The sequence below is a fragment of the Manis javanica genome, chromosome 18 (assembly GCF_040802235.1).
Source record: "Manis javanica isolate MJ-LG chromosome 18, MJ_LKY, whole genome shotgun sequence".
In the NCBI taxonomy this organism is placed as follows: domain Eukaryota; kingdom Metazoa; phylum Chordata; class Mammalia; order Pholidota; family Manidae; genus Manis; species Manis javanica.
In genome coordinates, this window is record NC_133173.1 from 6995332 (window position 1) to 7019648 (window position 24317).

At 39.2% G+C, this 24317-nt stretch overlaps 1 protein-coding gene across 11 annotated transcripts in view; it reads right to left on the reverse strand.

The window, feature by feature from the left end:
- Positions 1–24317, reverse strand: part of AGBL1 (AGBL carboxypeptidase 1) — an 822820-nt gene that overhangs the window by 738363 nt on the left and 60140 nt on the right. For all 11 annotated transcript variants that reach the window (XR_012127046.1, XM_073226990.1, XM_073226992.1 and 8 more), the window contains exon 5: positions 24121–24214. Coding sequence is in view for 10 of the 11 variants with exons in the window: in XM_073226990.1 (XP_073083091.1) it covers positions 24121–24214 (94 nt within the window). In the remaining variant the exon portion in view is untranslated. The remainder of the gene's footprint in view (positions 1–24120; positions 24215–24317) is intronic.

A 24317-nucleotide genomic window follows, 5' to 3' on the forward strand; every position in this document is an offset into this window, starting at 1 on the left:
GTTGAATTATCCGTTAGTCCATCTTCACATTATTTGGTATCTGATTAGCTTCCTGTAGGAGTTTCCGCTGAAGGTCTAAATATTTTAAGTTATGTTTTTTCACACTGCCTGAGTTAAGTTATGTCTGCTTTCATTCATCTTACAAAAGAGGGGGAGAGAGCCCAGGTGGCTCTGGAGCTGCCTGCAGTGCATTTATCTAGGCAGAATTACCCACTTTTTAGAAAGCCCCATCAGGATGAAGTCACACCAAACAGGCACAAAGAAAATCATAATAATGCATCATAAATAATTATACTTTAATATGAAATTTTAGAAGTAGATATTTCCTTGAAATCATAATTATTCTACATAAATGCCAATATTTAAATAAAAAATAAGTGGCAATTAATAGTAATGACTGATAGATCTCAACCAATAATACTAAGAAAAGTGTACTATTTTTATAATACTTCTTTCTGCCCTCTCATAAAGCAATTATTTAGATCTTTTAAAACTCTATTGTATATTACAGAATTATGCTATGTGTACATTATGCTATGTTAAGATCTATGTTTAAGATACATGAATATAATGCTGTTTAAAAAAAGCATAAATATAATAGGACTAAATAGATACCCATATTTAATAAAAAAATAACAATAATGTGTTTCTATTGATTCCATGATACACATAGTTGAAATCTTTGTCTGAATTGCCTGTAGCTTTTAGGATATCTTTCTTTTACATAATGGTGAAACTGAATCTATCAAACATAAATTCATTTTGTCTTACAGCTTTGCTTTCATCAAGCCTACATTATACTAGTTTCCGGTTTTGATGATATCCTCTCCACGAAAGCATTTGAGGATAGAATACTTTACTCACTAGAAACACCAGGTTTTTAGACTTGCAGGAAATCAGTTTCCAGTTCTCTAAAAATGTCCATCCACATCATCACATCTACTGGCTTGTTATGGTTGACCAGTTGTCTGCCCATCAGGTCCTTCGTATCTTTACATTCATCAAATAGATGTTCCATGTCTAAAATGTCCATGATTTTTCAAACACTCCAAAGTTAAACCTCTCTCAGGGAAAATAGTGTTAAAGTACAGAGGTAGTTTGAACTTATGAAAGCAAAGCGGGACTCCCAATAAATTATAGCTTTAGTAAAGAAATTGTGAAATTCCTGATTAATCTGACTGCCCTTTCTGCCAACATTTTTGTGAATTCTGATGCATTCCTATTTCAAAAAAAATGTCTTTTCTTCCATATAAGTGTTCGTCACAACCTAAAACAAATTCAAGTGCAATCAGCCCATCCTTTCTAAACTCCTTAGTATCTCTTCAAAGATCATCAAACAGCTTTGGAGAAACAACATGTAAACCTCTGTTTTAAGTAATCCTTTTCCCCATTTTCATTGTCAAGGTATTTCCAAATTAGAGAGGAAGATTCTTCTTATCTCACATTTCAAAATATTTTATAGCAGGCCAACATATTTTAAAACTTTTTTATGGCCAGCAACAATGTATCAAGATGTGCCATCCTATAGGGCACTATCTTCTTCCTTTCTATAAAGTTTAAAATCTTACTGTTTCTGCATGATTTGGGGAAACTGAAAAGCAACCAGGAAAACCCTTTACTTTGAAAGCCTCAAATGCATAAGTAAACCACACGCCTTTCTAATCAATGTTGAGTAGAAAGTGCATAGGACATGTAGTAGGCAAGATCTTCTTACTTTCTTTGGTAAAAAGTTTATAGACTGAATAGATTGGTCAGAATTTACATCTGCAGTATCTGCTAAAATGCAGCTAGATGAGTAAAGTCTAGTTGGCATTTGAACAAGCGTATCCACAATCTTTTCTTTTATATTTTCTGCCATTACATTAGAATATCCATAGAAATGAACAAGACAGTTCGAAACTCTATTTCTTCAAACCAAAAAACCTGAAAGCTAGGGAAAACATTTTATTTATACCTGTTTTCACTCAAGAGCACAGAAAACATGATCATTAATAAGAACTAACAAAATTAGCTCTACAGGGTGCAGGACCAGCAGATCAGATACCCAATTATCCCTTCTGTTCAATTGCAGGATATTTAAATTGCAACATCTAATTCAGTAACTGTAACTTCCCTCAGTTTCACAAAACATTCAAGGAACCAAGACAATAATGTGCATTCTTCGTGCAGTATGCTCAAGCCAATTCAGAAGTTACTAGTTTCAACTAAATATTAGTGTCTTTTGCGAGATGAAAACCTTGAAATTGACTTAGAAGTCCTTGACTGTCCTCATCCCAGACTTGCAAGACTGCCTCCACATGTGCTTTCACAGCCCCTTTTCCAGCAGGCACGATCCCCAATTCCTTTCTGCAAATTGTACAGAATGCTTGCTTTGTTTATTTAACCCCCGACTCCAGTTGTCATTAAAATAGCACAGTCACTTAGCTTTCCTTTTCAGTGATGTCTGGGTCATGCTGGCACTGACTGGTATTGTGATCATTCTCATCCTCTTACCTGAATGCTTAGAAAACCTGTTCACGATATTCACAATGTTTAAAATTAAACTAACAAACACAGACCGTAAATGTTCACAATGACGATGCATGCAAATTCACACTTAAGGGTCATCACCCAGAACGGGGCAATAAGGGATAGTCCATTACCATGAACCACAAATCACAGTGCCAATATCAACAGTCAGAGAAAATAATGGTAACTACAGAAGGCATCCATTTATCCATCTATCCCAAAGCCACTTGACATTAAAAGAGTGTACTTCAGCCCCACTTTGGGGGTTTGCTATGTGAGTTTTGCACTTTCCCTCCAACTTTCCACACCATCACCAGATGCCAAGACCTTTCACAATTCACGGAAGGGTTCCCCAGGACACTAGATATTCACTGCAAAACCTGAGACTGTCACAGTCGAACTAAGATGCTTGGTCACCTGTTCTTTAAGAAGTTACAAAAAAAATTGGTGACAAGAGTTCATTTCATATGGGTAAGAGCATTTATAAATCACCTGGGAAGAATCTCTGAGCTTTTAATCATACCTCTGATTGAGGTTGGAACCAAACAAAAATCATCAACTCCAGGGTCTCATTTCCTTCACTCCATCTACTCTTCCCCACCAGCCATTTATAATGTCTTCCCATCCAGGGAAAGAAAAATATTATGTAAAACTGATGAGTTTGGGTTACAAAATTATTACACTGCAATATCATGGGAAACTTCCTCTGAGGCTCCTCAGAGAACCTTGTCTCATGTATTTTCTTAAATATGGTGGACATCTGTTGCTTTTTCTACCCAGTATCTATTTCTCCTTTTCATGGCAACAATGCCTTCATTTTCCGTGAAATAAAGGTAGCAAGGAGTCTATTGCTGAATGTAGGGTGGCTTCTATACTGTGCACACATTTAAAAAGTTGGCAAGATCAACAAAAGGCAAATAATCCAATTAAAGAATAGGTATCGGACCTCAAAAGACATTTCTCCAAAGAAGATAAATAAATGGCTGATAAGCAAATGGAAAGATGCCCAGTGTCATTAGTCATTAGGGGAATGCAAATCAAAATCACAAAGGCATGCCACTTCACACAGAGAAAGATAGCTATAATAATAATTTTTTAAAGTGGAAAATAACACGTGTTGGTAAGAAATGGTTGGAACCTTCATACATTGCTGGTAGGAATATGAAATGGTACAGCTGCTATGCAAAAGGGTTTGGTAGTCCCTCATAAAGTTAAACATGGAATTATTTCACAATCCAGCAATTCCACTCCTAGGTATATACCCAAAAGTACTGACCACAGATACCTTAAATAAATACATACACACCTGTTCATAGCAGCATTATTCACTATAGCCAAAAGATTAAAACAACCCAGAGATCCCTCAATTGATGAATGGAAACACAGAAAGTAGTGTATCCATACAGTGGAATATTATTTGGGTGGGAAAGGGAATGAGGTACTAATATATGCAACAATATGGAGGAATCTTGAAAACATTACACAATAGGAAAAAAGACATAAATGTCACACCTTAAATGATTCCACTTAGATAAAATACCCAGAATAGATAAATCCATAAAGATAGAAAGCAGATTCGTTGTGGCCAGGAGCTGGGGGATAGGGCAAAATGGAGAGTAACTGCTTAATGGGTATGATTGCCTTTTGGGAGTGATTAAAATATTTTAGAAATAGAAGCAATGCTGTGAATGTACGAAGTTCCCATGAATTGTAAACTTCATAACGGTCGTTTTTAAAATGGTGAATTTTACATCAGTTAAAAAAATAAAAATAGATGGCAAGGGATGTTTATGATCCAACCCAGAAAGCATTCATGATGTATTAATAAATAAAAAGTGCAATGGAAGAGCGATGGTTTTAGGATAATCCTATTTTTGTCAAATAATAATAGCAATAATATATATTATAAATATATGCATGTTCACATATGCATAAAATAATTTGAAAGCACTTACATGAAACTGTTCAAAGAAGCTATCTCTGGAGAATAGGATTACAGGAGATATGCATTATATATGTATTACTTTTTTTATAAGAAAATAGAAAATCTGTAAAAGACGTTAAAAGTAATGACCGCTCCCACAGATAAAGTAAACATGAATTTACACACTACCAATCTATCCTAGCTCCCTATTTCTTCAGGACATTATTTTAAAATTTTACCATTCATAATTTTTAAATATTTTTATCTCCATTTGTCCTTTATCCTCCTTCATTTTGGCAGCTCTCCTCCCACAATAGTGGATGAGAGTCGTTTTGCCAAAAAATGGGAGTGATGAGGTGGCCTTGGAATCCTTTCCTCTGTCTGGAACCTTCTGTACTCCGAAATGCCTTGAAGCTTCTGGCATGTGGACGACACCCTTACTTAATTGCCAACCCTGAGGCAACACTTTCGCTTAATTGTCTATTTCTTTCTCATGCCAGTAATGACCCTGGAACAGCAGCATTGGGCACCCCGGCTCAGCTTGTCATCTTGCCAAAAAAACCCAGCACCACTAACAACTGCTCATTAAAGGAACGCTGGAAGTCAGGGGGAGATGACGCAATCTAAACGGAAGTAGCTTTCTGAGCAAATGCGTAAGGGAGATGATGCCCCCAAATGGCAATGCCAATAGCTGCACTGCAAACCCAAGGCCAGCATGGAACCCACCTCGGGGGAGTGCATGTGTCGAGCAAAGAACGTTGTAGTTACCTTTGTCCCGCACACAATCTGGATAGCTTTGAAGAGAGACTTTTGAAGGACAGAGAATGGGCAAAGGATACTGCTCTTTATTGAGGCTTGATATATTCTAGCCATTTTCTGGGACCTCAACTACATTATCCCATTTAAGTGTTTCAGCAGCCCCGTGGGATAAAGCACTGTTATGCCCCGTCTGCAACTGGAGAGTCAGTGAAGGTAGGAAACTTGCTTAAGGTCACTGAAACGGGGAAGCCAGCTCTTGAATCCAAAACCAGGTCAAAACCACAGCTGCTGACCTGACATCATTTTCAATAGTTGGGAGGGCTTTTCATGTATGTTCTTTCAAGTCCTGGAGCCCCAGAGAATATAACGGGGGCAAGAAGTTTAGGATGCAAAGAGAAGGCAGAATGCCAGATTTTCAGCCAACTGCTGAGGAAGTAGCTTTTATCTGCATTGTATTTTGAAGTTCTATGGAAGAATTCATTTGGAAAGGGAGCAGGGTTCATCCACTTAAAGAAAAATCGTGTAAAGAAACCAGACTTTAAAAATGTAGAATAATGTCTTTCCTTCCCCATATCCTTTCTTATTACTGATCTTCAGTAAGACCTCCCTAACTGGCTTAGAAGCAAAAAGGAGATGCAGATTATAAGTGCTTTGGCATCAGTGTCAGCGACGGACTAGGGATCCTCAAAGGGCAGATGGAAATAAGCACAGCCTGGGGCTCGACAACTTGAAAAACCACTATGGTTGTATAATGACAGGAGTTTGGGACTGAGAGTCGGATGCTCTGACTTGAATCCTCATTTTGGCACAACCTTGGACTGTTGCTAAACATACTTTACACTCCGCTTCCGCATTTGGAAAATGGAGGCATAAATGCCAACATCACAGTGATTTTGTCGAAGTTAAGTAAGACAACATACACGAAAATGCCTGGCACATCTTAGGTTCCTAAGGCATGTTCCATTTTTATTAATGCTGCTGATTTCAATTCCTGAAAGCCTGTGGTAACGATACCCTCTGTGAGGTTCACTCAGGGGAACCTGCCAGGGTGACCACGCACTTCCTCGTTAGACTGGCTTTTGAGATTACAATAGCATGCCCACGGTGGACACGCAACAAGACGGCGGCAGAGTGCTCTCCCGTTAGCCCCACACTTGAAGCGGTGGATCACAACGTCCGCAGTACCCCTTGCCAAGAAGAGCAGTCTTTACCCTGTCATTCATTTCTCCACTTTCCCCTTTTCCTTATCGTGATGTGAGTTTGACATTTGTCTTGGAACACAACACAAAAGCCCACCTTGAGACATTGTCAAATGTACCATGTTTTAGTAAATTGCCCCAGGCCTGGATACCCATAAACTGCTCTCTCCATGAAGTCCTTCCCTACAGGAACTCCTTAAGGGGAAATTTTCAGAGACAGACACTGACTCTGTGAGAGAGAAAATATTTTTGTTTTAGAAGCTCCCTTGTAAGGAACCAGAATTTAGAACTCCTTTTTAAGCTGTTTGCCCTTTTGAAACAAAAAAAAAAAATACAAAAACACAGTATGTACAAAAGTCCATGGAAAGCCAAAAGAGTGCTTTCAAAATACACTCTTATGCTTCTACTTCAAAAACCAGAATCACATTGACCCAGTGAGGGGTTGCTCAGTGACCTCATTTCAGCCTTTGCCAACAACTCTGATCAGAACAGAATACCAACAGGACACCTGGTGAACACTTCTCCCATCACAAACACACTTCAGGAAGGCAATATTTGGGTTTTCCAAACAAAAATATAAGATAAAATAGTGAATTTCTTACATAGCTATTTTCTTTGAGTGTCTTGAAAATAATCTCTCTATAAATGTGAAGTCATCTCATGACACTTGGTACTAAAAGTATATTAAATATATATAATATATATATTATATACTTATAAATATACTATGTAATGCTTATTATATTATATTTAAATTATATGTTTAATACCTCTATATTATATATATATCCAAATATATACTCCCAGTTAATATTAAGAAATGGATGTCAGCTTGTGGATGAGGCGATTTGATGCTGTAATACCCACGGCCACCAAGAGATGGCGGCAGGCTATGTCCATGGGCTCAGGATCTGCCTTCCGTTTCTCTGCTTCATTGACTCGATCTTGTTTCAGAAACACTGCTTTCCTCCCTCGCTGTTGCCTGTTCATTTCCCATTTTCCCCTCCTATGCTTTATTATTATAACTCTGCCACTGTATTCTTGAACTCCATAACAGCATCACATAACTGGGGGAGCCTGACGTTAGCTATGAAAAGCATTGTCAGGGGGATACATTCGGCCTGAAACATGCCACATAATATGGGATTTTATTATGCATGGTGATCTTTACTATGACAAGGGTGGGCCATTTGCAAAGACAAATCTTTTCAACCTCGAGGGAAAACAGAGACCCAAGCCTGCCTCTTTCCTTTTTAGAGCCCTTGGGCTCTAGTAAAACTGTCCACTGCACGTGTTTTATTTATTTATTATAGTCATCTAATCATTTCTGCTTTTAAACATTGAGAAAAACTCATCCTGTGGCAGCATGGTGTGGCAAAATCGACTTAAATATTGTCATGAGGAGAAGGGGAATCTTATCCCTGTTTCCTCTTCTACCCTCTCTTTGTGTAAATTACAGGAAATCACTTATTTTGGACACAAAGTTTCTATTTATCAAATGAGGATAGTGGAGTGAGTGTCCTACTTTCCCTTCTGCATAAAACATTTATAGCTTCTATGAGAATTAAAAATGTATTGCTATGTCACAGAGTCTAAAATTGTTTAACCCTTTAAAAAGTATTATAGAAATGATTAAATAGCAAAAATATTAGCAGTACTGAGAAACTGAAAGCAAATATCCCAAGTAAAATATTTAGAAGGATCTCCGATCAATGCACCAGAGGAAAATGGACAGAGACCCTAGTGAACTCTTGGAGAAAGCTCCTATCCCAGAGAAATGAGAACTCAAGGCAAACACAATGTGGAAATCTTTTGGACAAGGTCACATGTGGCCACCTTCTTCCTAGCATGCCTGCATGTGAGAAGCTCCCAGGGTTTTCTCCTGATCACACACAGGTTGGAGAGGAAGCCATGACAGGTAGCAGCATCTCAGTAACACTGAAATAAAATTGCAAAACCTGTTGCTATAGCTATGGACCTTTTCCACGGCATGCAGTCTCCAGGTTTCCAGACCTGGAAACTGGCAAAAAAAAGTAACTACTAGGATTTCTTTCTCTCTTTTTTCTTCTTTTAGAGAGTACTCTAACCATGAAGATCCTGCTATGAAATATTTGAGTAAGGACCTAAACCACACTCCAACATAATCCAGCTCAACTGTTACTGATTGCAAACTAATACTAGGAGAGTGTCTCTGTAAGGCTGAAATGACAAAGAAAACTGTTCTTCAGTTCAAAAGAAGAAGGTAGTTTTCTTGCTACTCAAAGGTTACTTCCCTGTGATGCAGAGTAAATGTAAGTTAGAAAAAGCAATAAATTCTATAGTACCTGCTTTCTGTTCTAAAGGCTATATTCTACAGGGCATTTGTGTCCACAGCCCCAGAGCAAACTGTCATGAGGTCATCAATCTAAGACTATAAAGAACTGACTATATATTATATGAGACACATGGTTATGAATGTGGAACTTTGTTGGGGGCAGTGAACAACAGACAGGCAATCGCAGAAAACTGAATTATTCAAGTTGGAAAAAAAATAAAAAATTTCCCTAGAACACAAAAATAAAACTAAAATGAGAAAGGGAGGTGGGGTGGGAGACAAGATATGAGAAAATATCCTGGATTGATTCATATCTTTCTCTGCCATTACCACTCATCTCAAATTTTACCTATATTAATATGCAACTAATTGCCCCACTCATACCAGTCTGTTTCTTGCTTCTATTTATTTTCTCATGCTTTCCTCTCTGCTCAGAAAACCATCCTCTGCTTTGCTCCATTTCCCATCCCCAACATTGATGGGTTAAATCCTCCTTACCAGTCAAAATTCCTCTTCAATTCCTTTTTTGAATGAACAACTGAATGATCTTATGATCAATGATAGTGTTGATTTCAATGCATGTCTCTGTAGCCAGATAATCAAAAAGAGTATTTTGTAGGCTAGATATTACTGCAACTCTTTTCACTTAGCTTAAACTTTCATAATTATAAAAGTTATGCCTAATATTTATAGAAAACATTTTAAAGTTTTTAGTCTTACCATCAGAAATAATGAGAGTTACTGGTATCCTTCCTTAAAGATTTTACTGTGCATATTTTTAGGCAAAGAAAACATTTGTTTTTTTATCTGATGTATTAAGATATAATGGCATATACAACAAATTATACATTTTGTGTACAATTTAATAAGATTTGGCATATGTATATACCTTAAAAACATCATAATCAAAATAATAAACATATCCCTTACCCCTCAAAAATGTCCTCATGCCTGTCTGTAATCCCTTCCTCCCCCACTTAACCTCTAACCCTTGTCTCCAGACAGCCACTCATCTGCTTTCCATCACTATAGTTTATTTTTCATTTTCTAGACTTTTCTATGAATGGAATCATATAGCATGCACTGTTTTGTCTGGCTTCTTTCACCCAGTATAATTATTTTGAGCATATATCGAGAGTTCGTTCTTTTCATTGCTGAGTAATGTTCCACTGTATGGAAACATTATAGCTTATATTTATCCATTCACCAGTTGATGGATGTTAGGATGGTTGCCAGTTTGAGGCTATTAAAATAAAGCCACTATGAACATTTGTACAAATCTTTGTAAAGCTGTACATAATTTCTACTGGGTAAGTACCTAGAAAAGGAATAGTCATTCTTGGTATATGTTCAATTTTTAAGAAAGTGCCAGACTGTTTCCCAGAGTGCTTGTACCATTTTTATATTTCCACCAGCAGTGTGTGAGTTCCATGTGTTCCATATCCTTGTCAGCACTTCTGATGATCAGTCTTCTTAATTAAAACCATTTATAATAAGTATATAGTGGTATGACACTGTTGTTTCCTTATGCATTTCCCTAATAAATTTTAATGTCAACCTTGTTTTACATGCATATTTGCCTGTATATCTTCAGTGGTGACATATTCATTCAAATCTTCTGCCCATTTTCAATTGGATCGTTCATTTTCTTATTGGGTTTGTGTTCTTTATATATACAAGATAAAACTCCTTTATGAAATATACATTTGACAAATATTGTCTCCCAGTCTCTGAACTGTATCTTCATCTTCTTAATAGTGCCTTTAGAGTGCATAAGTTTTTAGTACTGACAAAGTCCAATTTATCCATAAAATAGTACTTTTTTAATATTGCATCTAATGAATTTTTGCCTAGCCAAAGGTCACAAAGGTATTCCCCTACATTTTCTTCCAGAAATTTTATAGCCATAGGTTACACATTTAGACCTATTTATCCATTTTATGTTAATCTTTGTTTATGGTGTGAAGTATAAGCTGAAATTCCTCCTTTGCGTATGGGTAGCAACTTCTTCAAGGACCACACAATGAATAGACTATTATTTCTCCATGGAACTTCATATACTAAAAATCAATTGTCCCATATATATGTAGGCTTATTTCTGAACCATCTATTCTGTTTCATTAATCTATTTGTCAGTCTTGATATCAGTGCCACCCCGTCTTGATTACTGTGGCTAAATAATAAGTCTTGAAATGTAGTGTTGTTAGTCCTCCAAATTTGCTCTTTTTTTTCAAAACTGTGCTGGCTATTCTAGGTCCTTTGCATTTCCATATGAATTTTAGAATAAATTTCTCAATTTCTCAAAAAAGTCCTCAAACCTTTGACTACTGGGTATATATTCCCATTCTATAAATCATTTTAAGGAAAATTGACATCTAAACAATATTGATTCTTCTGAGCCATGAACTCTACTTATTTAGGTCTTCATAAATTTGTTTCAGGAAACATTTTGTACTGTGCAGCTTACAGATCTTTTGCATCTTTTGTCAGATTTATCCCTAAATATTTCTTTTTTTTCATGCTATTGCAAATTGTATTTTGAAAAAATTAAGTTTCCAATGAATTATTGCATTATATAGGAATATAATTTCTTTTTGTATATTGATTTTGTGTACTGGAAACTCAATTCACAGTTCTTGGAGCTTGTGTGTGTGTGTGTGTGTGTGTGGATTCCATTTAGAATGTCTACATGGACAATTACATCATCTGCAAATAAAGAGTTTAGTTCTTCCTTACACATCAGATGTCTCTATTTTTTTCTTGTCTCAGTGCCCTGACTAGAATCTCTAATACTGAGAGTGGACATTCTAATCTCATTCCTGATTTTAGGGGATCAACATTCAGTATTTCACCATTAAGACGTAACCTAGTGGTTTTCATAGATGTGACTTATTAAGGAAATTCCTTTCTACTTCTAATTCGTTGAATTTTGATTTTCATAGATATGACTTATTAAGGAAGTTTTTTTTCTAATTTATTGAATTTTTTATCAGGAAATATGTTGAATTCCATCAGACGTTTTTCTGTGTCTATTGAGATAATCACATGTTGTTAGTTTTTAAGTTTTTTGTTTGATAAACTATTACAAATTATTGCAATGATTTCTACATGTTAAACCAATCTTGCATTCCTGGAATAAATCCCAATTGGTGATTCTATCCACTGCTGATATCAATTGAAAGATATTTGCACCACTATTCATAAAAGATACTAGCTGGTAGTTTTCTTCCCTTGTAGTGTCTTTGCTTTTGGTTTGAGGGTAACGCTGGCCTGATAGAATATGTTGGCAAGTATTTCCTGTAGAATATGTTGGCAAGTATTTCCTGTCCTTTCATTTTCCAGAACAGTTTGTATGGAATTGCTGATATTTATTCCTTATATGTTTAGTAGAATCCACCAGTGAAGCCATCTGAATTTGGACTTTTCCTTGTGTAGATGACTTTAATTATACATTCAATTTATTTAGTAAGTATAGGGCTATCAGGTTATCTGTTTCTTCTTGAATGAGCTTTGGTATTTTATGTCTGCCAAGTAATTTTTCCCTTTTATGAAAGTTGCCAAATTTACTGGCATAAAGCTGTTCAGAATATTCCATTATCCTTTTCCTGTCTGTAGAATTTGTAGTAATTTCCTCTCTCATTCCTGAGAATGGTAATTTGTCTTTTCTCTCTTATTTTGTGATCAGTCTAAATAGGGATTTTAACAATTTTGTTGATCTTATCAAAGAATCAGCTTTTGAGTAAATTGATTTTTCTTTATCACTTTTCTTTTGCTATGTCACTTATTTTTATTCTAATTTCTCTTATTTTCTTCCTTTCACTTATTTTGGATTTGAATCTCCATTTTCTAACTTATAAAGGTGAAATCTGAAACCATTAATTAGATTGCTTTCTACCTTTCTTCTTCTCTAACCTATGCCTATAGTTCTATAAATTTCCCACAAGTATGTGGCATCCAGAGATTTTAACACACTGCATTTCATTTTCATTGAGTTCAAAATATTTTGTTTTCTCATTTGATTCCTTCTTTAACCCATGGTTTCTATAAAAGTATGTTATTTAATTTTCAAAATGTAAGGGCTCTTCAAGAGACCTTATTCTTACTGATTTCTAATTTAATTCCATTGTGGTCAAAGAAGATGCCTTATAATATGTTGAATTCTTATAAATGTATTGTGATTGGTTCTCTGGCCCACAATATTGTTTATCTTTGTAAATATTCCATGAGCCCTTGAAAAGAATTTTGGCTGTTGGCAGGTCAGTTATTCTATAAACTCTATAAACATCAATTAGGTCCCATTGGTTAATAGTGTTATTAAAAATTTCTGTATCGTTACTGATTTCTCTCTACTTATTTGATCAATTATTGAGAGAGAGTTATTAAAATTTCCAGCTACAGTCATGGGTATGTCTATTTCTCCCTTCAGTTATATCACTTTTTAGTTCATTGATTTTGAAGCTCTGATATTAGGTGTACAAACATTTAAGATTTTTAAGTCCTCTTGATAAATTGACCCATTATTATTATGAAATTACCTCTGTTGTCCCTGGTAATATTATGTGTCCTGAAATCTCATTTATCTGATATTAGTAAAGGCGTTCTAGCTTTACCTTGATTGGTAGCAGCTTAGTGCATCTTTTTCATCCTTCCATCCTTTTAACGTATCGTGTCTTCATATTTAAAGTGTGCTTCTTGTGAGCAGCCAATAAAGGAGTCTTGCTTTCTTATCAGTATAATTTTTGTTATTTAATTGGAGTATGTAGATTAGTAGAAATCTGTCATGTTGCTGTGTGTTGGCTACAGGTATCATTCATTCCTTGGTCTTTCATCGTCTTCCACCCTCTTTTGGATTAATAGAATAATTTTATTCCATTTTATCATCTTTGTTGTCTTTTAAGCTATACCTCTTTGATATATTATTTTAGTGGTTTCCTTAGTTTACATTTTTAACCTATCACAGTCTACTTTCCAGTGTTTTTAGACCATTTTATGTGTAAGCCATTACCTGATCTCTGTGCTCTCGTAGGTACATGTTTTAACTTTACCTGGAACCTAAACTCCAAACTACAATGTGATTTCTTTTTACTAAAACACTGAACTATCTTTTAAAGAGATTAAAATAGTAAACCAAAAATCAAATATATTTATGCATGTAGTTATTTTTTCCAGAGCTTGTAAGTCTTTTCAATCAGTACATCTTTCCACCTGGTAACATTTTCTTTACACCTGGTACATGCATGAGGTTTTCTTTTAACATTTCTCATCATGAGAGCCACTGCTGAATAATTCTTTTAGATTCTATATGTGTGAAAAGTCTATTTCATCAGCATTTTTAAAGATACTCTTATTGTATACAGAATTCCTACTATTGTATACAGAATTGCTACTTTAAAGATGCTGCTCCCAATTTTTCATTTGCACTGTTTCTCTTATATTCCTGCCTATGTTCCTGTGTACAGATGTGTCTTTTTTCCTGCCTGCCTTTAAGAGTTTTTCATCACTGGTTTTGAGAAATTTGATTATGATTTGTATTAGTTTTTTTTTTTCCTATTTCTTGTACTTGCAGTTTTCTGAGCTTCTTGGATCTCTGACTTTATAGTATTTAGGAGATTTAAGCCATTAGTTCTTCAGATATTTTTTCTGTGCCCACCTCGTTCTCCTCTCTAGGGTCTCCAATTGTATGTTTATTATACTGCTTAAATTTGTCCCATGATTCACTGGTGCTCTCTTCTGTTTTTCCTAATTCTCTTTTTTCTCTGTGCTTCATTCATTTTGGAAACTTTCTGTTGTTATGCCTTCAAGTTCACTTATCTTTTCTTCTTCCATGTCTAATTTGTATTAATTTATTCCATCGTACTTACCTCTTTGTGCACTGTAGCTTTCATCTCTACCAGTTCAGTTTGGGTCTTTTTAAAGTATCTTGTGTCTTTACTTAACCTTGGAACATATGGAATACAGTTAGAATAACTTTTTAATGTTCTTGCCCAATAATTCTAATATCTATCTTAGTACTGGGTAGTTTTTTATTTAATGATTCATCTCCTCACAATGGGTCGTTTTCTCCTAATTTTTTGAATGCCTGATCATTTTCTATTGGATTCTATTTTTCTTATTGAGTGCTGTTTTTGTGTTTCTAAAACTATTTTGAAGCTTTATCCTGAGATGCAGTTAAGTTTCTTAGACACACAGTTTTATCCTTTCAGGTCTTGATTTCATATTTGGTAGAGAAGATCACAGCAGTGCTCAGTTTAGAGCTAACTACACCCCACCCCTGACGCAGGACTCTTTTAGGCATTTGCTCAATACCCCGTGGCCATGAGTTTTCTTCCAGTCCGCCTTGTAGAACCAAGCATTATTCCCAGCCCTGTGTGAGCATCAGGCATTTTCCCCTGTTTTCCTTTCCATGGCTTTGTGTGGTTTCCCCACAAGTATGAACTGACCATACTTGAAGGAGAATACTTGAAGCTGAATACTTGAAGGAGAACTTCTGAATATCTCCAGGGTTCTCCATCTTTGTGCAGCTGCCCTCCTTTTAGTGGTCTGCCCTGTGAATTCCAGGCACCTTGGTATCTCCAGAATCTCAGCCCTGTCTCAACTCAGACCATCAGCTAGGCTGTACCTGGGGTCCCCTACCCTGCACTGCAACCTAGAAACTGTCCTAGGACATTAACTGAGATAATATAAGGGTTCATCTCTCAGGGATCAATGGCTTTCACTGCCTGAAGTGTAGTATCTTTAAAAACACTGTTTTATATATTTTATCTGAGTTTGGCTTTTTTCAGGTGGGAAGATAAATCTCACGCCTGTTCTTCCATTTTAGCCTGAAGGTATGTGCACATGTTTTACAGTTGAGATTACACTGAATTTTGAGCTTTACTTTTTCTAGTCAATATTTTATCATAAATATAATTCCTATTTTTTGTGTGTTGCTACATAATATTATGATGTATAAATATATCACTTTTCACATGCATCCTCAGTTACTACTTTTTTCAGATTATAGTATTTCCAATTATAAATAATACCATGATTGACATTTTGTGTACAAACCTTTATCTACTCTTCCCCGTGATTGTTTTGGATATATTTCAAGAAGAGAAAAAATTGGGTTAAGGAATGAGAACTTAAAAAAAAAAACCTTGATATGATAGACATCACCCATTATTTTCCTGAAGATTTTTCTCGGTCTATCTTCCTACCAGCATGTAGGAGCACCCACCTTATTGAATCCTCATCAACAATATCATTTTTCAAAATCCTTGCTATTCTAACTTGTGAAATTGGTGTCTCGATCTAAATTGTGTCTCTCTGATAATTGGCAAGTTGGGTTTTTGATTCCCTCTTTGTGAATTACATATTCCCATTATTTTATTGTCTAGTAAGTTTTCGGAGTATTCCAGCTCAATGTGGGTGAGCTCCCTGCCCTTACTCTCTTGTAATAAACTAGGAATCATATGTGAAAAAAAATCATTTTTTGTGCTTTCTTTTTTCACTTGCTTTTGCCTTTGCCTGGAAGATGCTCCTTTTATAACTTTCACATCTTGGAAATTCCTTCCCTATGTCAAACCAAAAGTTGCCTTCTCAGTGAATTCCTCTTTGCCAGTTCCTGAGTAAACTGAGGCTCTCTCCTTCTTTGAACATTTTGCCGTTATAGCATCTATCTTACTGGTTTACATGCCAATGTATGCATGTGTCTGCAAGTACCTTGAGGGCAAGGATTATATATTTTCATCTGAAAGCTTACACATGTCTGCTGATAATAAATGCCCCAAAATACTTATTGCATAAATGGTTAAAAGACTGCAACTCAGACTAAAACAACTGTTCATTTATTCGACTGACATTTACTGAATACCTGTTATGTACCACCTGCAAGAAATTCAAACCTAATTTGTAATAATTCACTTTTTTTAAATAGCAGTCTATTGTTCCATAGCCATTTTTCTCATTGGTTCTGATGAATATAATTAACAGTCACATGAGCTCTAATATTAACATGGCATCATAATCAAACTTAAACAGAAAGCCTACAGTCTGTTCCTATCCTGCAATCTCTGCATAATTCTTTAAGGCAACTACCTTTGGACAGCTATACATCTGCACCATGGCTTCCTTTTGACCCTTTCCTTTCCAGCTAATTGAGTTAGCCTCTCTCTGCTAAGTAAGATATCGCACAGCCCCACAAGAAAAACAGTTTCTTTCCCCAGTGTGCTTTATAATTTGTGGTGTCAAATTATGAAATCACTTCCTGAGGAATTTGGTAATGGCCTGTTAGAAATACCACTTCCCTCAAAACAAAGGGTGAAGTTCACAGACGTGTCTACTGCTAAGGGTCTTCCTGTAGACCCCCACCCCCCTGTTCAGTTCTTCAAGTCCCCTCCCCAACGTTTGTGGGTGGTCCAGGAGGTTACAAACTTCTTTGCAGAAGCTCCTTATTGAGTCAGACTGGGCAAAAAAGATTAACTTCTACGGAAAGCAGAAGTTCCTACAAGCCTGCCTCTAGTCCCCAGGGTGAAAATGGGGACAAATCTATGGGGTGGTATGGTCAGTACAGTCCTCAGCAGATGAAAATGGAAATGGAGTTTCTGTAGAGAACCCTTGCCAGGGTGAAGTGGTGCATGTAGCCCCCGCCCCCGCCCCAAGAATATGCAGGGCCCAGGAGGTTTGGCTTTGTTTTGTTTTTGGAGTACTCTGATGCGCCCCAAATCAGAATGCCAGCGGCATTCTGTCTGGCCCATCTCAGCTCATGCTGAAGTAGCAATAACGCACCAGACAGCAGGAGGGACCTGCTCACCCAACCATCCTCCTTGACTCAAGGGCTGGCCACGCAATCTCAGCACAGCCCCAAATGCATGTGTTCTAGAAGCCTTCTTCCTCACATATCTGACCCACCCCACTCAGGTGGCAGGGGATCAGACACCACCCCAAAGGGGGGAGAAACAGAAACCAGGGGCCCTGTCTGGATGGCACAGCCAGCCCAAGCCGGCCTCAGGCACCAGAGGGCCACTTCAGCCTTTTCAAGGAAGGCTCTCCACAGTGCAGGGCCGCCTGAGGCACAAGGCCCTTCCTTCTCAGCTCTAAGGGCATTTCTGGATGAAGACACTTCCAGAACATCACCACAGAACAGGAAGCTGGCCCATTTCACAAGCCCAACCCTGGGTCAGGAAGCCCTACCACACTGCACTGTTATTATCATAGACTGTCACCAACTTAAGGACAGGGTCCACCTTCGGTTGTTCTCAGACCCCCATGACTAGCACCAAAATGGACACACAGAATATTGTCAGATAAATGTTAAAAGCCCTAGTCCAGGGCATGTTTGATTTGCATTATTCAGGAAAGCATCTTAGGGAAATGAAAACTGTCTTAAAATTAGGACAGAAGGCTTAGTTCAGCCTCTTTGGGTTTCAGCGACCTCAGCTTAAAAGGAAGGAGCTGGACCAGCAGATCCTTAAAGAGCTTCCAGCTTTTAGACTCCAGGACTCAAATATCTATGACTGGCCCTAATCAGGGAGCGGGCACTGGCTTCCCAAGGAGATGAAAGGAATTTAAGCCAATGAACCTAGCAGCCAAAGCTTAATACATGTAGGAAACTATTCATCGCACCATCAGCTACAGGCCTAGAGTCAGGTAGCAAATGCACCAGGCACTCTGTCAATAAGGGGAGCCGAGGCGAGGGTGGAATTATTTTGTTCCTGTGCCAAGGTCCTTGCGTCCAAGTGATCTGGAGCACACAGCTTCTGAACCCTCCGTGGGAGCCCGTGCCCTGGAGACCACAGCATCCAACTGCACAGGATGGGGACCAGCAAAAGTCACAAAGCCGTTGATGGGGAGGTGGGGAAATGAACGCCCAGAGACAAATTCAGCAGCTATTTTGAGAAATAAGAAAATGTACTTCTTCGTCTCAGTGACAAAGGAGCTGAGTCACCCCATCGCTCATGATCTCAGGGAACCCATTAGCTCTGGATGAGTCTCCAGTCATCTGTCAGCTGCTTTGATCGGATGAAGTGGAATGGTGTGATGGCTGGAGAAGGCCTGGCTCTGGGAACATAGTGCTTGGGTGGGGAGGGAAAGGAGGAGCAGGACATATTTTTGTAGCTCATAAATTGAAGATGAAATCACCATAAAGAGCTGCCAGTGAAACAATGCCCAAGAATCCTTGGGAAAAGCACAAAGGCCAGAGATGCCCTGAGAACTGGCCTTTGAAAGGAGATTACCAAAAACCACTCTAAGCACAGGGAGTTACTGGGACAGACAACAGGAGACCAGGCTGAAGAATGTGCTCGTGAGGTTTGCTGGAGACCCAACGTATCTGTATCTCCTCCTGGTGCCAAGCTGTTGGAGCCCAGGTAAGGTGCATGGCCTCGGAACCCCACAGACCCAAAGCCACGTGGGCGCCCAGGAGCCCCTGAGCCTGAACAGTGTCAATCACAGCACGAGAACTTGCTGAAAGCTTGAGGACTTTGAGGGAGCCGTGAGCCTGCAGGACCTGTCTCCTCTGCAAGGGGGAGGCCGGCATGGCCCTGAACACACACTTCCTCACCTCCTGTGTTCTTGGAGAAGCTCCAGAGAAATCAAAGGTGAGGGATAAAGGAACCACCTCCGCCTGCCAACAGTCTTGAGTTCCCTTTTTCAAAGTGTGGTGCAATAGTCAGGGAATGCAGTGGCGTTAAAGGACCAGCCTCTGCCAGGAAACCTCAACCCATTTCTGACTGATGGATGTGTTTTTGAGACAAGGAAGCCAGCAGAGTTGAAAGAACTGGAGACACACCCACCAGTGATAAGAGCTGAACTCGGCTTCAAAGGCTGGGTCAACTAGCATGGTATGAAGACCCAACAGGATCAATGCTTTGGAAATTGTCAGGCAGGCTGTAAACATGGCCATGATTACTACCAAAACTCGCAGGCCTGTCCTGGAGATGATGTAACAAATGTACAGCTCCCAGCAGAAGGCATTCAGACCTGGAACAAACACAAGCTTTTCTAAGGTCACAGGATGAGTCAGTCACAGACAGGCAATCCATCACTGCCTCAATAAATTTTCCTACTTATTTTTTTGGACAGCTCAAAAGCGGCTTTGGTGCAGATAAACAAACCTGTCTGCAAGTAGAACAAGCTAGCAAGAGCATAGCTCACCCTGGCCTGGGGTCATTTCTCTCTTCTGAGTTCTATATAAAGCTCCCTCATAAATTCTAAAGCCTCAGCTGAATCATTCACCAAGCCAGACACTGGACGCTTGTCTCAAACAGTAAGCAAAGTTTCCATGTGAATGCTGCCTCTCACATCCCCTCAAACTCAGATCTGTCCCTTCTGCCAATCTCAGCCCATTCCCCAGACAATTCTAAGTGAGAGACAAAAGACACCAAGTTTCTCCTTCCCTCCCGTGAGTGAGACTTTGATCTCTCCAGCTGATGGTTGCTGTCTCTCACTCTTAGAATGAGTTCTCTGCCAGAAGGTACTTCAGTCCCTCACCCAATAGAGTGTTCAGTAGGCTGGCCATATCAGCATCTCCCGGACATGTTTAGACACAATGGAACTCCCATGCGGAGTCAGCTTGGATCAAGGAAGAACACGGTAATAAACATGAAGTGTCCACTGTAGCAAATAAATATGAAGTGTCCACTGTAGCACATGCTCAGTAAATGCTAGCTTTTATTCACCATTAGATAGGTAAATTCACAAATTTTTCAATCTAAGAATTTCTTTTGAATTGATTGAAAAGCCTACCATAGCCCAGGCACTTGGGTAGGCCCTCTGAAGAATCAATATACTTTGGTTTCTACTGCAGAAAGTTTGGAATTTAGAGGGAAGAGAAGACACACAGGCCAACCGAGTACAGAGTTAAACCTGACATTTGTTCAAGGAAATATGAACACGGTGCTGGAGAAACACTGAGGAGAGGATTCCTTCTGTCTGGTGAGGTGGTGCAGTAAGGTGGAGCTGTAATGTAAGGCGGAGCCCCCAAACTGGGCGGACCCCCACTGTTCCAGAGGAAGAGAAGTGCATAGGAAAGACCTGGAGCATAACACGGCACGCTGCATGCCAAGACAGTTGGCTGGAAAGAGGGATGAGGGGAGGAAAACAAGGTAAGGAGGGAAATGGAGCTTGGAACACAGTCTTGATTTCTTTGCAATCAGGGAAGACCAAGAGAGAAGGCATAGGAACACGTCTCAGTCTGACAAAAACTGCTCAGACCGAGGTGATGGGTGAGGGGAGAGATGCAAGCCAACCCAAATCTAGGACAGAAAAACTTCCAGCATGGTGGATATTTGGGAACTGCGGGAGGCCTGGGACAGCCGCCTGTCCTGGGAGCGAGGGCTAGCACAAAGGCACCGCGAGCTAATGATGTCGCTCTGCCTGCCCCTTCTCTCTAGGGGTCTCGTTGGTGCATCCATCATAAATATTGCCCTCAGTACTATCTGGAGACAGGGTTTCGTGGAAGGACAACTAAATTTAGGTTCGTGCTGGAGAAGTGGGGCAGGTTTCATCTCCAGGGCAGGAAGGAGTCACAGTGGCTTGACAGTGGGCATCTGCTCCTACAGAGGCATCCCAGAATAACTCTCCCCTAGCCTGCTACTGGTTAGAGGATGACACTCAGTAGGGGTGTTCGTGTCCCCTGACCTGGCACTTCATGGCTTTCCTGGAAGACCCCTTCAAACCCACAGGTTCTGGCATCCACATGGAGTGGGGCAGAACTCATTTGGAGGCGTCTCAGTGGGGGGACAGGGGTCACGGGAGAAGGTGAGTACTGCCCAAACTCCCCATCTGCATTTTCTCCTCCAGCTCTACTGTCTGATCTAAAACAGGCAGCCAAGTATCCGTTAGTATTTGTATTAATAATGATTAATAATATCATAGCATATCAAGGCTTACAAAATGTTTACACACTATTTATTAATGCCCACAAACAAACCTAGGAGGTAGGACTTGACATTCACACTTCAGGAAATGTGAAATTTCAGTTAAGGAAAAGGTTAAATGACTGGCCAAGGAATCTGCTAGAAAGAGGGCTACACAGCCCCTTTGTTCTTATCTCGCTGTTGGGAGCTGGAGGTAAAGTAGGAAGCAAGGCAGCTTTGGGAAAGAATTCAGAAGTGGAGGGAGTAGACATTTATTTAGCCTTTGAGAGGAAATAGCCATTGGATTGAGGAGGAAGTCTCCCCTATCATTAAGCAAATTGCTCCATGAGTATAAGCCATTTAGACAGTAACAGAAATTTAAACAAACTTTAACTGCTTATGATTATCTTACATATGGTGGTTTAGAAATAAAATGCTGGAAATAGACTGTATAAGATACTCAGTGGTGATTTAAGAGCTAAGGCTCATGTATCAAACAGGGTTTAAGTCCCAGCTCTTTCACTTAAATCCCAACATATCACTTAACTTCTTTCAGCTGCCATATTTTTCCTTATAAAATTGGGGACAGTAATAGCACCTGCCTTGCAGAGGCGAGGATCAAATGAGATAATGCATGCTGAGCGCTTAGTATGGGGCCGGGCACATAATAAATGTCACAACAATGATAGCCATGCTGTAATGGTTGGAAAACAACCACTCTCCTCTGTGGAGGTTTGGTTTTAATTTGGCATTCAGCTCAAGAAGAGGAATCGTCTTGCCCAAATGTTATACAACAGGTCAGAAATGCAGAAATATGCCTGAGGTCCCTAAAAGCTCTTTTTGTCGTTGGAAACATCCACCCCGGTACTCCGTGGTATTACTTTCCCATTTTCCCGGGGCACCTTGATCGGGTCTGTGCCTGAATTCAACTCCCTTCTGCAGTAGAGAAAGAGCAGCAGAGACAACGACCAGCACGTGTCTCTGAGAAGGGGGCTCTGGGCTTCGCAGCTTATTCTCACCCTGCTCAGTCTGAATGGGGAAGACGATCAAAGTTACCAGAAGCCCAGAAGGGAGGGGCTGGCGCCGAGGTTAACTGGGAGGGGCTTCCTAAAGACATCCTGCAAACAACGGGGCACCCAAGTGGCAGAGAAGGAATGACTGAGTGAGACTTGTATGTGGATGAGCCCAGCCGACATCACACAGACCTTCACATAATGCAGGGGAAGCAACCACATACTCCCGAGCTGCCAAACAGGAATGGAAACAGAGCAGAGTAGAAGAGGCCTTCTGAATAAGCCAAAAAGCTAAAGTGCACAGATTGGTGACCGAAGGACATGTTAAGACTACAGGGGTCAGCAACAAAGACCTTCACACAATGATAAAAATGAGACATATCCAAATGGACATAAGTGGAAGTTTAAGATGGAAATACAGTATAATCTCAAAAAAAATCAGGAAACTAATTTTTGTTGTGGTCACCAAGTTTATGACTGTGATGGTTTTATACTTACTAGATAAGGATCCCTTGGTATAATTCAATTGAATCCCGTTTCACAACACATTTGCTCTCTACAGGAGGGGTGGCTGAAATGAGATACATGGTACCCTGTCCCCCAAAATGGTGGTCTCCAAAATAAAAATTGTTCCCTGGCCAAGTCAGTTTTAGAATAAGGTATCACCACACACCCATCTGGGATATTCTGGAGAAGAGTTGGCTTTCCAAAGGCTCTGAGAAGGCTAACGGTAAAAACATGGACCTAACTTGGTTTTAACCTAATACTTCTCAACATATTAGACAACAAAAGTTTTTTCACTGATACACAATGCATTTCACTCCAGGAAATGCTGGTGTAGAAAGCTGCAGGTGAGAATGGATGATAATGGCATTACTGTAGTGACCCAAGAGAAAAATAATCAGGTGGAACAAGAGATGAAGATTGATGGTGAGATACAGAAAATCTCGTGGCTGGGCATAGAAATGCTACTTTGCCAAATAACCCCATACGTCCTGGAAATTGGCTGGATTTTTCCTAATATTCGTTCAAGGTCCTCACTGAGTCACTCCCATAAAATGATGGATCTTACTGGTTCCAAAGATCTCCTTCATATCTAGCCATCTCCCTTTTTAAGTTTGTGATTCACTCCACTCCAGCAAGCAGGGCCTGAGAAAATGGGCTGAGTTTCATTTTCCAATCATAAAAATACATCTCAAAACTAGCACGCAACAGTGATGGACTAGCACAAAGCCCAGATTTCATATTAGAACTTTACCCGGCTGACTCTTTAGAGACCCTGATGAGCATCAACTTACCAGTCACTTCAGGACTGTCTTATAAGGACTAGACTCATGATGGTAGAGTTGCTCTGAATGAAAGGGTTACCTGAAGGCTTCAGGCAAAAAAAAAAAAACCATGGGCTTTTGAGTGAGAAAGATCTGGAATCAAACTCCCAAGTCATTGTATCATATGTATGAAGACGGCATCACTCAAGTTACCTGGAAGCATCTTGAGAATGTACATAAAGCCATCTCTGCCTCTGCATCTACTGCAAAGAAAGTACTAGAAAAGGGCTCTGTACCTCATTATTCGGGTGCGCTTCTGCGTGTAGGGGGTGATGACCTTGAAAAGCAGTTCCATTGCTCCATTAATTCCCAGCATGGCTGCCGTGGTGACTGAGAAAGACAGACGTACACCGTTATTGAACCGTCTGTACCATCATTTCCAGCATTAACAGAGTAAGTAAGCATCAAAGAGAGGGGAGGTCCATCACCTTCC